General features: G+C 39.0%; 1 protein-coding gene across 3 annotated transcripts in view; it reads right to left on the bottom strand.

The window, feature by feature from the left end:
- UNC79 (unc-79 homolog, NALCN channel complex subunit) overlaps positions 1–12,622 on the bottom strand; it is a 202,856-nt gene that overhangs the window by 53,843 nt on the left and 136,391 nt on the right. For all 3 annotated transcript variants that reach the window (XM_068553881.1, XM_068553705.1, XM_068553790.1), the window contains 4 exons: positions 9,835–9,951; positions 7,158–7,241; positions 3,712–3,814; positions 1,040–1,180 (listed from right to left, as the gene is read on the bottom strand). In XM_068553881.1, coding sequence (XP_068409982.1) covers positions 1,040–1,180; positions 3,712–3,814; positions 7,158–7,241; positions 9,835–9,951 — 445 coding nt within the window. The remainder of the gene's footprint in view (positions 1–1,039; positions 1,181–3,711; positions 3,815–7,157; positions 7,242–9,834; positions 9,952–12,622) is intronic.

A 12,622-nucleotide genomic window follows, 5' to 3' on the forward strand; every position in this document is an offset into this window, starting at 1 on the left:
CATATCACTGTCCTCTTCAACAACTAAGCCATAAAGCATTCGAGGGCAAGAGCTAGGTGTAATGCCTGCAACCTAAAGCACCTAGCTCTGTGCTAGCACAGATTGGAAACTTAACATATTCACGGGGAATTAACTCAGTCCTCTCCTATACGTTGTGTATGCTAGGACTACAATTTGTTACTGAATTTGAACTTTACTTATATCCATGAAGTACATCACTTTTCTTCTAATGTCCTATCCACTAAATGGAATTTTCTTAACATGAAAATTCTCAAAGCAGCTAAGTTTTATTCAGTCAGGCTGAAGGCTCTGTTCCCAAAATGTGTGCATCTTTCCTTTTTCTGAGTCAGAAGTATAAAACTACTATACTTCCATTTATCCCTTCACATGACAATGCCACAAGTTGCATAATTAAGTGAGCCACCCTAAGATTACAAAGTGCCTAGAGAACCCATCTTAAAACAGGTAAAGAGAGGGACTTCCCTGGTGGCGCAGTGGTTAGGGCTCCACGCTCCCAATGCAGGGAGCCTGGGTTCGAGCCCTGGTCGGGGAACTAGATTCCACATGCGTGCCGCAACTAAGAGTTTGCATGCCACAACTAAGGAGGCTGCCTGCAGCAACAAAGACCCGGTGCAACCAAATAAATAAATAAATATTTTTTTAAAAAACAGGTAAAGAGAGATAATAATAATAATATCTAAAAGTTACAAAGTGTTAGGTGTGAAGTATGCACAGTTCTGAGCACTGTAACATACATTGGCTCATACAGTATTTAATAGAGAACAACAAACAGTAGGGTTTTCTTAGTGCAGTTTCCTCTAGCTCCACTCTGACGTTGTGACTCATGACCCTACATGGCTGTAGAATTCAACCAAAAGTTTGGTACATTCAGTTTGTGAAATTAGTCTGAGTTGATCCCACAAATATCACGCATCTGTAAGGTTACAAAATGTTTCACTTTTGAACTGGTAGTTTTTATTTAAGGATACAGATTGAGTAAGGCTCCTTCCTACCAAACAAAACAGAAGCTGACATTCACCTTCCCACAGACTGCATGATATCCAGCAACAACGGGGCTGCCAAGTCTGGGCTTAAGTGAATGAAGGTGGAGAGGACCACAATGGCCAGCCCAAGGGTTTCCTCATCATACTCTTCAAGAATGGCCCCACAGTCATGGCATCTGCAAAGAAAACAGAGGAATGCTTTCCATGAAAGCCGACAATGGTTTCAAGGTGTAAGCACATGCAGCCATTTTTGCTGAGTCTTGGAAAAGTCCCCAAAAGGAGGTCAGCGGTCCCACTCTAACAATAAATAGAAAACTCCAGCACCACCGTCACCTTAGACACAGAAATAGCACACACACCAGAGATCAGGAAGGTTCCGCTGATCACTGAAAATGGTCTTTCAATTCATTACTCTCTGGCCTCTACACGAATTAGTGCTCCCTTTTACAGTGAGCGCCACTTGGACTAATAGTTTGAAGCTTCTGGTTGAAGGATTTTCTGCATGTGAAATTATTGCTGGGGATAGACACTAACTAGATATTTTTTTCATTTGTTGAAATTAAAAGTGAAAAATGTCTAGACACAAATGGAAGCCTTCCCAATCTTTCAGATTTAAAAACATCCTATTAATAAAGACGTAGACATAGAGAATGTACTTGAGGACACGGGGGCAGGGAGGTGGAAGCTGGGGAGAAGTGACAGTAGCATCGACATATACACACTACCGAATGTAAAATAGATAGCTAGTGGGAAGCAGCAGCATAGCACAGGGAGATCAGCTCGGTGCTTTGCAATGACCTAGAGCGGTGGGTTAGGGAGGGTAGGAGGGAGGCTCAAGAGGGAAGGGATATGGGGATATATGTGTGCATATGGCTGATTCACTTTGGTGTACAACAGAAACTAACACAGCATTATGAAGCAATTATACTCCATAAAGATCTATTGAAAAAATAAATAATACAAAAATAAATAAAAATTTAAAAATCCTATTTGTGGGTGAGAGACAGAATAGTCCAGTCAATAGAACCCTGTAGAAAGCCTAGGGAGTCTGGATCAAGTCTCTTCTGTACCAGTCACTCCGATCAGTTTATGAACTCACCACGCCTACTGAGAGTGCAGTCTGTAAAAACACAATGGTCCCTGCTCTTAAGGAACTTCCAGCTTATTGCTCTTTGTAGTATCTAATGTGGGTTCAACTGACGTCATCTCAACCAAAGCGGAGCTCTTTTTCTCAGTGGCCGCTGAACAGCTTTATACAGTGAAGGGAAAAGCAAGGAAGGCAGAGCTAAAATGGCTACTGTGACCTCTCCATCTGAAAACTTCCTGATATACATATATATCACTCCTTACAAACTTCCCAATATACATGTATATCACTCCTTACAAGCTTCCTGATATACCTAAATATCATTCCTTACAAACTGACTTTTTAAAAAAATATAGGATTCACACTCGTAACTAAAAACGAAGATAAATGGAGTACACACAAAGGCAACCGGGAAGACAACTAGGAAATATTGAGACTTGGAGGAGGACACAAAACGAGAAAATTATACCAAAGAAAGAGCTAAGACGAGCCCTCCACAAGCAACTAGGTGCTCCCCATGGGGACATGGTAAGGAGCTGTTCAAGACAGGCCTTTCACTTCTTCAGTAATGATGGCCAGCTGTGGCCAGCTGCATGGATCCTCATACCAGCCCCTTCCACCTCACCTTCCTCTCCTTTTATCACAAGCCTACTCAATTTCTCACATGGGTCACCTTTACCAGGAAGCCTCCCCGGCCCAAGGGATCTCTCCAAACTTGAAATCGTACAAGTCTTACTCTTTATCATGTTCACTGAACAGCATTTATGTGCCAGGCAATGTATAGTGAGCTCAGAGTATAAAGTACAGAAGAAAGGGTACTAGTCCCTAAGGAACCCACAATCTATTACAGAACATGTGTGTATAAACACCTAACGATTAAAATACAGCGTGGTAAGTGGTAGAATAGAGAGATGTATCAAATACTATGGAAACTTGGAGAATGGCATGATGCATTCTGCCTTGTGAAATCAGGGAAACTTGGCCTCAAGCTGGGTCTTGATGCATGAATAGGAGTTCACCAGGCAGAGAAAGTACAGAGTGAAGGGCACCTATGAGATCACAGAGGAGAGAACACATCAGGCATGCTCTGGAGAAGGTGAGGGGCCTAGGGAAGGAGTTCCTGGTGAGGAGTGGTTAAGACCATACCTTCACAACCTAAAGGGCCTTTTACAATAAGCTAAAGCATTTGGACTTTATCCCATAAGAAATCTGGGGGTATTGAAGGCTGACAAACAGAGAGGCGACGTAACCAATCTGAGATTCAGAGAATGAATTCTACCAGCTGGATCATGTCTCAAACTTAGTCCCACTCTTAACAATTTGAAGCTTCTGGATGAGAGATTTTATTTGTGTGAAATTATTGCTAGGAATAATCAGTAAGTGGACATTATTTGCATTCATACAAATTAAAAAAGAAAAATGCCTTGGCATAGATGAAAGCTGCCCATACAATACTGCATTTCTAAGGTAACAAATGCTTACCAACACTTATGGCTACAGCCATTTGAAGAACAAATTATGACGTAAAAGCATAGCATGCCTCCTCTGATATTTTCTCACAACCATGGTGAGCAACTTCTCAAATTCTGTAAACAGTGAAGAAAATAACTGTGAGCTTACTTGTCTGTCATCACCGTCGGCTGCTCATCTGTGAATTCTTCGGGTGCTGGTACAAACATACTAACAATGCTGGGTGCTGACAACAGGCTGGATTTCGTGGCACCTGGGTAAGCAGCAAAGAAACAACTGGTGAATAAATATGTGTGTCTAGGGGCCAGGAAAAGCCCTATTCTCCTCTTATAAATCCTCCAAAGATCACATTCACAGGGACAGCCCAATTCCATTGTGAAAAACCGTCAGGAGTGAAATGAATTCAAGAAAGACTGATTTGTTTTGGCTTATAACGTTTTAAGAGCTAGACTCCTATGGTTCATTTTGCTTCTTGACTCTGAAAAAAAATCAGAAAGAGTTCAGGTGTGCCAACAGGGTACGAAAACAGAGAGGAAAAAAAGTGTGTGCGTGGGATCTATTCAAGGGTACCCTTAAATGAGTTACAACCCTTAATTGCTAGGCATAAGTGGAAGCCGCTCATACAATACTACATTTCTAAAATCACAAATCCATGCCAACACTAAAATGTTGCTAATTTTGAAAGGGAATCAGATCCTAGATCTCCACACACCTAAGCAAGGGGAGAAGTTTGAGCTAAGAAATATCTGGACAGTTTTCTACTTTGTAAATTAATATAAGCCCCAAAGCAAACGACTTCAGTTTTCAAACTGAAATCTTTATGAATGAAATATGAAGTTTTTTTGAATGAACCATCTGGTGACTTCAGCCAATCGATATCACAGAGTTTAATACTTTGGGTTTTGATGCCTTCAGAGAAATCTGAGGCAGGAATCTAGTGCTCTAGTGGTGAGTAAATCTGGAGATCCAGGAGACTGTTCTCCATTAAGAAAACCACCAGTGCTGGACAGATTCTCCAGGAACTGTGGAAATAAGGCACTTCAGGAAGAATCCCAGAGTGACAACTCAGAATAATACCATGTTCTACAAAGTAATAACTGAGACTCTGAGTTCTTCAAACAGGAAAGAAGGCAGAAAAACCCAATGATCATTAAAGAATCTGTTTTTCATTAAGGAACTGCTAACTTTGTGCTGAAAGACAAAACAAAACTGTCTGGTCTTTCCTTAAATAGGAGAAAGATAATGATTCAGAGAATTGGTTTCTAAAGGAATCAACATAAAAAATTTTAGAAACCTCACCAAGTGGGCAAAGAATTTCAATCTGAGAGAGAAAAAAATGGTATCAAAGCCTTTGATGCTTCCATACTATACAGACTCCCTTGTCTGATCAAAGGCTACAAAATCTGTTTATAAGGAGACCTTCAGACCCAAACGGCAAAGGAAATTATCTGAAAATATCTTGATGTCACTTCTGAAGATCCCAAATGGGAATCTAAACTTTGCTACTATATTTATCAGCTATCTCTGAGATAACACTCTTTCCAATTGTATCATTAACAAAGATCTCCAGCTGTTTCATAAAGATGATGCTTTGAAAGGAAGCAACATATTTATTATAAGCAAAATTACAAATCGATTAATAATAGAAAAGGCAAGAACTGGGCGAAGATAAAAGAAGACATGATTGATTATTAAAACAGTAAGGTAAACTGCATGAAGTTGCTTCAAGAAACCAAAACACAGAAAGTTCAACTCCAGTACTCCACATTTCTTGAACATTGACACACCACATCTGCCAGATGCCAAAATGCCTGTGCTAAATAAAAGTGGAAACTCAGCCCACAAGATACATGGTGATATATATATAGTCTTACTAGAAACATAAGCAACTGATTTTTTAAAAAACCAACAACTCTGAGTCAAGGCTTTCAGAAGTTGCTTGCCAATTACTATTGCATACATAGAAATCACAATTCAAGTCAAGAAAAGAGTGGGAGTCCAAGTCATTTGGGTGGTTTCAAGCCAATCCTTACCTAATACAAATGCCAAGGAACAGATATTTTTGACAATAGCATCATGAATTTGTTTTTCCACATGACAACGCAGAATGTACAAGGCAATATTTATGACAGTCACTTATAAAAGCAGATAGGTTAAGTTATGAGACATTGGCCACCTTATGGCAACATTAGCTGAATCAATGGATTTCTAAATACTGCTTATGATAAGGGAGCAAAGAGTAAGATACAAGGAGAAGGTGGGCAATGCAAAAAGGAAGCCATTGACCTCAGCCACCTTGTGCTATAGCTGAGTCACAACTAAGTCTGCAGTATTAAGGGCAGTCCCATTATCTCCCATTATCTAGGGCAACACTTCTGGTGCCACCCCTACTGGTTCCCCTACTGAATACCCAAAGTGCACTGTATATGGAATTAGGAACAGACATAGAACATTCTTAGAAACTTGAATAAAGAGGGCACCTCCTCCAAAGCCCAACTTCATAGCTGGAGATTTTGGCAAAAGCTTCTTCGGGAGTCTTGGAGAAAGTATACGGGTGCTGGTTTGTCTCAAAGCGTAAGTGCACACATCAGTCCCCTAGCTATATCAATGGACTCTTCAGTTTACCATGAAAGAGACTTTCTTTGTTCCCATTACCTCATTCCACTTTTGCTTCTATTGACTGAGTCACTAGATCATGGACAAGCACCAGAGTTTGTTCAACCACCCTGACTTCTGCTCATAAAACCTTTTCCTAAGCCCATAAATGAGAAGAGTCTCATCTCATTGGATAGGGGATAAAACTGCTACTCAATGCCAAATAAATGTTAGCCAAAGCTGGAGATAACTGTCTCCTCATTCCTAAGGAAAATTAGAAGTGATATGGTCCAGGATAATAAGTTTGCTTGATTTATGGGACTAGCTAAGAGATGTGGTCATAATTCATTTTTGCTTTTTGGTTGTCACAAATAATAGGTTAACCTGCCTTCTAAATTAAAAACAAAAAACAAGAACAAAAGTAATGATTAACTAGACATAAGATGAATTTTAAAAATACATATTCTGATTATCTTAGCATAGATTTATTCTCAGCTTGCTCCTATGATCATCATAAAGTCAAGTGTGTATTTTGTTCAGTTTCGGATAGCTGAAAAGAAGCTATTCATCTATGATCTCAATAATCTAGAAGGAACATAGATAAGCTGGGCCATGTTCAGAGAAGTAGATACAGGATGATATGGAAAACTGATACATATTAGTAGGAATACCAAGTGACCCAGGGATGTGTGGTCTAGAAAAGCCTGAGGAAATAAGCAACTGGTGGCTTTCTTCAAATATCTAAAAATTACATAAGAGAGTCTAGACTTGCTTTGTGTGGCGCCAAAGGTTAAAAATTCACTATAAGGAAGAAATTTTTGTCAGTCATGTTCAAAGATGAGATGGCGTACATTCCCAGGTCCTGCAAGCGTTTGAGCAAAGGTTGGATCCACTTCATGGAGCTGCTGAAGAAGAGATTTCAGCACCTGCTGGGTGACTAGATGATTGACATATACGGTTTCTTTCACCCTTTCAGTCTGAGATTCTGCGACTCAGCTCACCTCTCGTTCTCAGTGGCTGTCCCTCCAGGTCAGGGTTTAGGCACATTGGCACATTACACTGGCGTTTCCCAGGCTGTATCTGTTCTGTGGATAAATAGAACATTTCAGTCTTCATTGCGGTCAATTGCGCACAATTCACAATACAAAGAATTTAACCAATAATCTCTTGGGGCCATTTTTTGGCGATTGTTACTGTTGATTATTAACATTTACAGGAAACATCCTAGATTTTAGGGTAGGGTTGCTTGGGGTTTCACTACAAACCTGCCATTCAGGTGTATGAGATGTAGCTGAAAGCAGGAGAGTATCTAAAACCATCCCCAAAAGTCCAGATTCTCTAATCCCTCCCCCACAAAAGCTCAAATCCCAAATCTCTTGATATGAAATGAAAAAAATGAAAGGCTAATGTCACAGCCATGAAAGACATGTTTTGTGCAAATCAATAAATACATAAGTGATCATTTGTGGCAATGACCAGATAGATCGTACAGAAAACATGTGGAACTGGTAGCAAGGAAATGACAGGCATTTGACTGAGGGCTGCAGAACAGGAATAAGGGGACAGGGGCAAATGGAGGAGTAGTGCTTCAGGAACATTTTTTTCATGTGAAAGATGAGGCAAAGAAGCAAGCCATCAGATACGCATGGGTGGAGAAGAGGCAGGTATTCTCTGAGCGAGCGGGTGCATGCTGAGGCGAGTCGATCATGACCCACGCTTTAGGCTGCCTTTCTCTGTGTGTCTGCATGACCAGATTTGTTCTTCTGGAGACTAGCAAGTCACTGAATCAACGTATGTGTTATAAAGTGACATGCCACCTAATAAAAAACTCCACACTCATCGATTCTCTCTGGTCTTGGATTTGGGGAGAATTTTTATGACACTAATAAAAAAAAGAATATTGAGATGAAGCTCTAGTAGGACTTGGTGACTAGCGAACCAACTTGGAGGATGGAAAACAAGCCTAGGAAAACTCAGATGAAAGAAATTCAGACAGCATGTAAATGGTAAGTATAAGATGATAAACCAGAGTGACATGAACAAGGCTGAGGTTTGGTTGAAAAGTGAAAAATTCAGTTAAATGGGTTATTTGGCATCATGTAGATTTTTTTTTAAGATTAAAATTTGGATTAGAAATTGAGATCTATTTGCTTTTTTATAACTCTACAGAGTCAATCAAACTAAGTTGTAATTGTAGTCAGAATCTAAAATGGATAGCGTAGGCTGAGCTTGCTATAGAGAACAGCAGCATGGTAAAATAATCTTCAGGTCAACCTAACGAAAGATGGGCATTTAATTCTCAGAGAATGAACCTAACAAAAACTTCCACTCTCAGTTTTACATAGCATGAGCTCAGTAAAGAGAGGAACAAAGTCCTCTTTGGTGTGAACAAAAAAGCTTCACCCAAACCCAGTAAACTCTCAAGGCTGGTTATTCAATGTCTTTCTCCTTGTCTCCCTTGCCCCTTGGCTTTTGGCCATTTCATTATTCATTACCACTTATCACTAAAAAGAAGACAAAACACTAATAAACCTTTAAAACGTTAAGAACCTTAATAAAGGCCAGGAGAGTTGAAATTATCTGTTAAATATAGGATTGGGTATGGTGTGTAGGATTTAGTTACCTAGACTAGCTCTCTTTTTTTTTTTGAAGAACAGTGGGGAAAATAAGATGAAATATATGTAAATATTATGGTTATGAAAAATTAACAGTATCTCAATATTTTGGTTTTGTGGACATTGTAATTCCTGGTCATAAAGAAGGCTATTAAAATAATTTCATATAACTGTAGCCAGAAAGTATACTAACCAAGATACAAAAATAGTCCTATCCAAGTGTTGGCCCCCAGAGCATGTCACAGTAGTAAACCCTGACATTTTCAAAGTGCATGCATCTTGCAAAAAGCTTTCACATATATAATCTTGTAATCAAATGACCCATTTAATTAAAAAAGAAAAAAAGAAAAGGCAGGCACTCAAAAGAGCAGAATTGCGGCAGTACTACTGGCTTGAGAAAGTAGTACGTGTGCAGAACGTGGTAACAAAGTTTAGAAAATGCAGAGTGATCATGTTTAAAATAGACATGTCATGGCAGTCAATTCTTACTTTAAAATTGAGGTTAGAGGCAGTTCCATCGTATGAGCATGAGGGTGTGCGGCTGCAACCTGGTGACCCTGCTGACTAAAACACAGAGCTCATATTCCCAAACCTACCGGCAGATCATGACGTCACTAAGCTGACATTTGTTATTACTGTTACTATTACTATCAATAGTCCCTTATTTTTGATAATTCAGAGTTTATAAAACAGAGAATATTGATAATCTGGTGTTTTGTTTTGTTTTCTAATTTGCATCATGAAATCATAGTTCCATTCCCTCCTTTATGCATTTATATCATTTAACCCCCAAAGAGATAGCCTAACATCTGGAATCTGGGTCTCAGAGGAAAACAAACAAACAAACCAAAAAAAGAGTTGGACCAGCTGAGATGGAAGAACCGGTGGCTCTAGAACACTTGGAAAGTTTAAATAGACTTATTAATTACCTTAGGTTAAAAAAATTGTTTGAACCACAGAATATGAGAAAAAATCTATTCCTTCACAAGGAAGCAGAGGGGACACAGAGAAAGTGGCATTCGCTAATCTGAGAGGTAAAACAAGAAGAAAAAGCTTGACCCACCAGTGTCCCAGTTGCTGATGTTATGGGGGGCGCTAGACTGATGTTCCAGCTGTCGCTTCATTAACTGGCTCATTGTCAGAGCTCCCAGGGATCCCCTTTTCATCTGCCTATACTGAGCTATATGGAGGAAATTAGGAGATAATTACTAGGGGGAATAAATTTGCACAGCACACAAAGGCTCTACACATCCATACAGAATCTTAATTGAACCTTCATTGGCTATTCGTCGTGGTTTAGTAAGTTGTATGCTCCTGTCCAGATGAAAAACTAAGGCACTATGCTACTTCTGAAACTAAGGCACTAATGCTACTTCTGGTGCCTGTCTTCACTCGATAAAGAAAGAAACAGTGCCTATGAGCACTTATCTGTAGCCTGTAAATATTTACCCCAGTTACAACAATATGATATTTTCATTTACTTTTTAATGTATATGCTCTGCCTTGTTCCCAAAAGGATTCAAGACAGATACTACTACTTTGAATTTATAGCTTAACTTTCTTTAATGGAGCAGTGCATACATACATAGTTTCAGTCTCCATTATATCCCTCTGAGGCCCCCGTGCATGTGTGTGTGCTTGTGTGTGTACGTGCATATTTTGGAGTAGGATGACACATATCAACCCCAATTTTTAGAGAGAAATTGAAGCAAATGAAATTATGTAACTTGGAACCAACCAGCAAATGAGCTGGTCGTAAAACCAAAACATGTTGACTCCAAAGTCAATGCTGTTTTCAATCTCTGTATGAGCCTCTGCCTACTGTTGGAAAAATGTGAATTGAATAACATTCCACAAGTATATTCTAGTACACATCTTTGTTTTAAAAAAAAAATAGTGGTAACATTTTTATCTTGCAATTAGGCATTGACAAATATCTCATGATTGATAAGTCACATACATAAGCATCTCCAAACCGGAAAAACAGTGAAAAGCACTTCTGACAATAGACTGCTGAGTGAGAAAGCAACCTGCCTCCTACCCTCCTATTCCTCTTCAAGTGGTCCCACCAATCCCTGCCACCAGCCCAGTGAGAAAGGAAGAGCATCACTAACAGGCCTTTTATACATGATCCCAAACGACTGGATATTTGAGAACTTGTGGTTATTCACTCTCTTATAAGGACAATTTCAGAAACTGAAGCTCTGAAATACATTGTCTGGAAGGGGATGGTAGAAACCGAGATGTCTTTATGGCCCTAGAAAGCCTTACATGTTATACACAGGTTTCACAGTCATGGTACCAGGGCAGCAACTTGGTGTGATGCGAAATCAATTATGACATTATTTTTAATGTAATTAGCATGCTGTTTGATTCATGGTGGTCATGGCATGTTTAGCTACAAAATAATCAGCTGATAAACTGAGCAAAAAAGAGGGGTGTGATGAGAATTCTTGTGTCTTGGAGTCCATGTTAACTGAATTCATGGAAATGACTATGCAAACTAATGAAAAACCTGATTCTTGTGGTTGATTGGTAAATTTTGCAATTTCATGGTTCACTTGAAAGTGCAGCTCCAGGTAAAATTCAAAGGCAGAGTTCTTTTAGAAAATTTAACAAATTTCAAGTAAAATTCAAAAGCAGAAATCTTTTAGAAGATCCGACAAATTTAAAAATTAGCAGCATCTATCAGACAAAATCAAAGAAGGGTTAAAAACCTCTAGTGATTGGTTAATTTCTCCAGTCCGCAGTATTTTTTTAAAGACAGAAGAATTCCCTGAGAGTAAAGTCCCTTAATGTTTAGCTCAGTATGTAAAGCACCTGGCATTATGTCTCTAAGAACACACCACCAAGAGCTATCCCATACATGCTTTAAATGGAGAGAAGGAGGAAGGTGGAAATTTAATGATGCACTATGCTGAATCCAAAAGGGCTAGATTCAATCATGACTTCAGGATCATGATTCATTGATACATTTATTTTATGATACATGTAACTAGCACTGAAGTCAAACTGACTTAAGTCATCCTATCTCAAATTATATCCAACTTGGAATTCTAACTATAATTCACTTTTTTTCAGATGACTCATGCAAATTAGGAGAAGATACACTTTCATGATTTTAGTATGTGGACTTAAAAATGGGCATTTTTCATGTTATAAAACAGATTTTTTGTGATAAACGAAGAACAATTAGATTCAGAACGAGGCGTTTTTCTTTGCTGCCAAAAGGGCAAATAACTGTTCCTTGAAAATGCTTTCTTAGAATTTCTGTAATCTCTATTATAACTGAATTTGAATTAGTCTAAGGCAGTGTGGTATACTAAAAAACACCTTGGGCTTGAAAAATCAAACAGACCTAGCATCAATTCCTGTCTCTATCACTTAATAGCCGTATGACTTTAGGCAAGTCACTTAGCCTCTCTGAACCTCTGTTTCTTTAAAACTGGGTCAATAATATCTGCCATGCAGTGCTGACGTGAGGATTTAATAAAATAGCAATGTGTGTAAACCACTTAGCACGGTGCCTGGAACATGGTGTCAAATAATTGGTAGCAATTATTACTATTATTTCTGTAAATGCCTGGGGAACAAGGGGTGTCTTATTTATTCACCTTTGATCACCAGTACCAAGCACAGTGCCTGGCACTCAGCAGACACTTAATAAATAGTTGCTGAATGAATGAAAGCATGAATAAATGAATGATGAAGATGATGATGTCGTTCCAGACTACCAGTCCAGCATTTAAGTTAAGATCTTTATCTGGTTTTCAGGATCATCTTTATTTCAAAAGACTGTCAAAGGAAAATTCACTAGCCCTTGAGGCAGTGGCCACAGGGAACACAAAATA

Source organism: Eschrichtius robustus, chromosome 1, assembly GCF_028021215.1.
Source record: "Eschrichtius robustus isolate mEscRob2 chromosome 1, mEscRob2.pri, whole genome shotgun sequence".
Taxonomy (NCBI): domain Eukaryota; kingdom Metazoa; phylum Chordata; class Mammalia; order Artiodactyla; family Eschrichtiidae; genus Eschrichtius; species Eschrichtius robustus.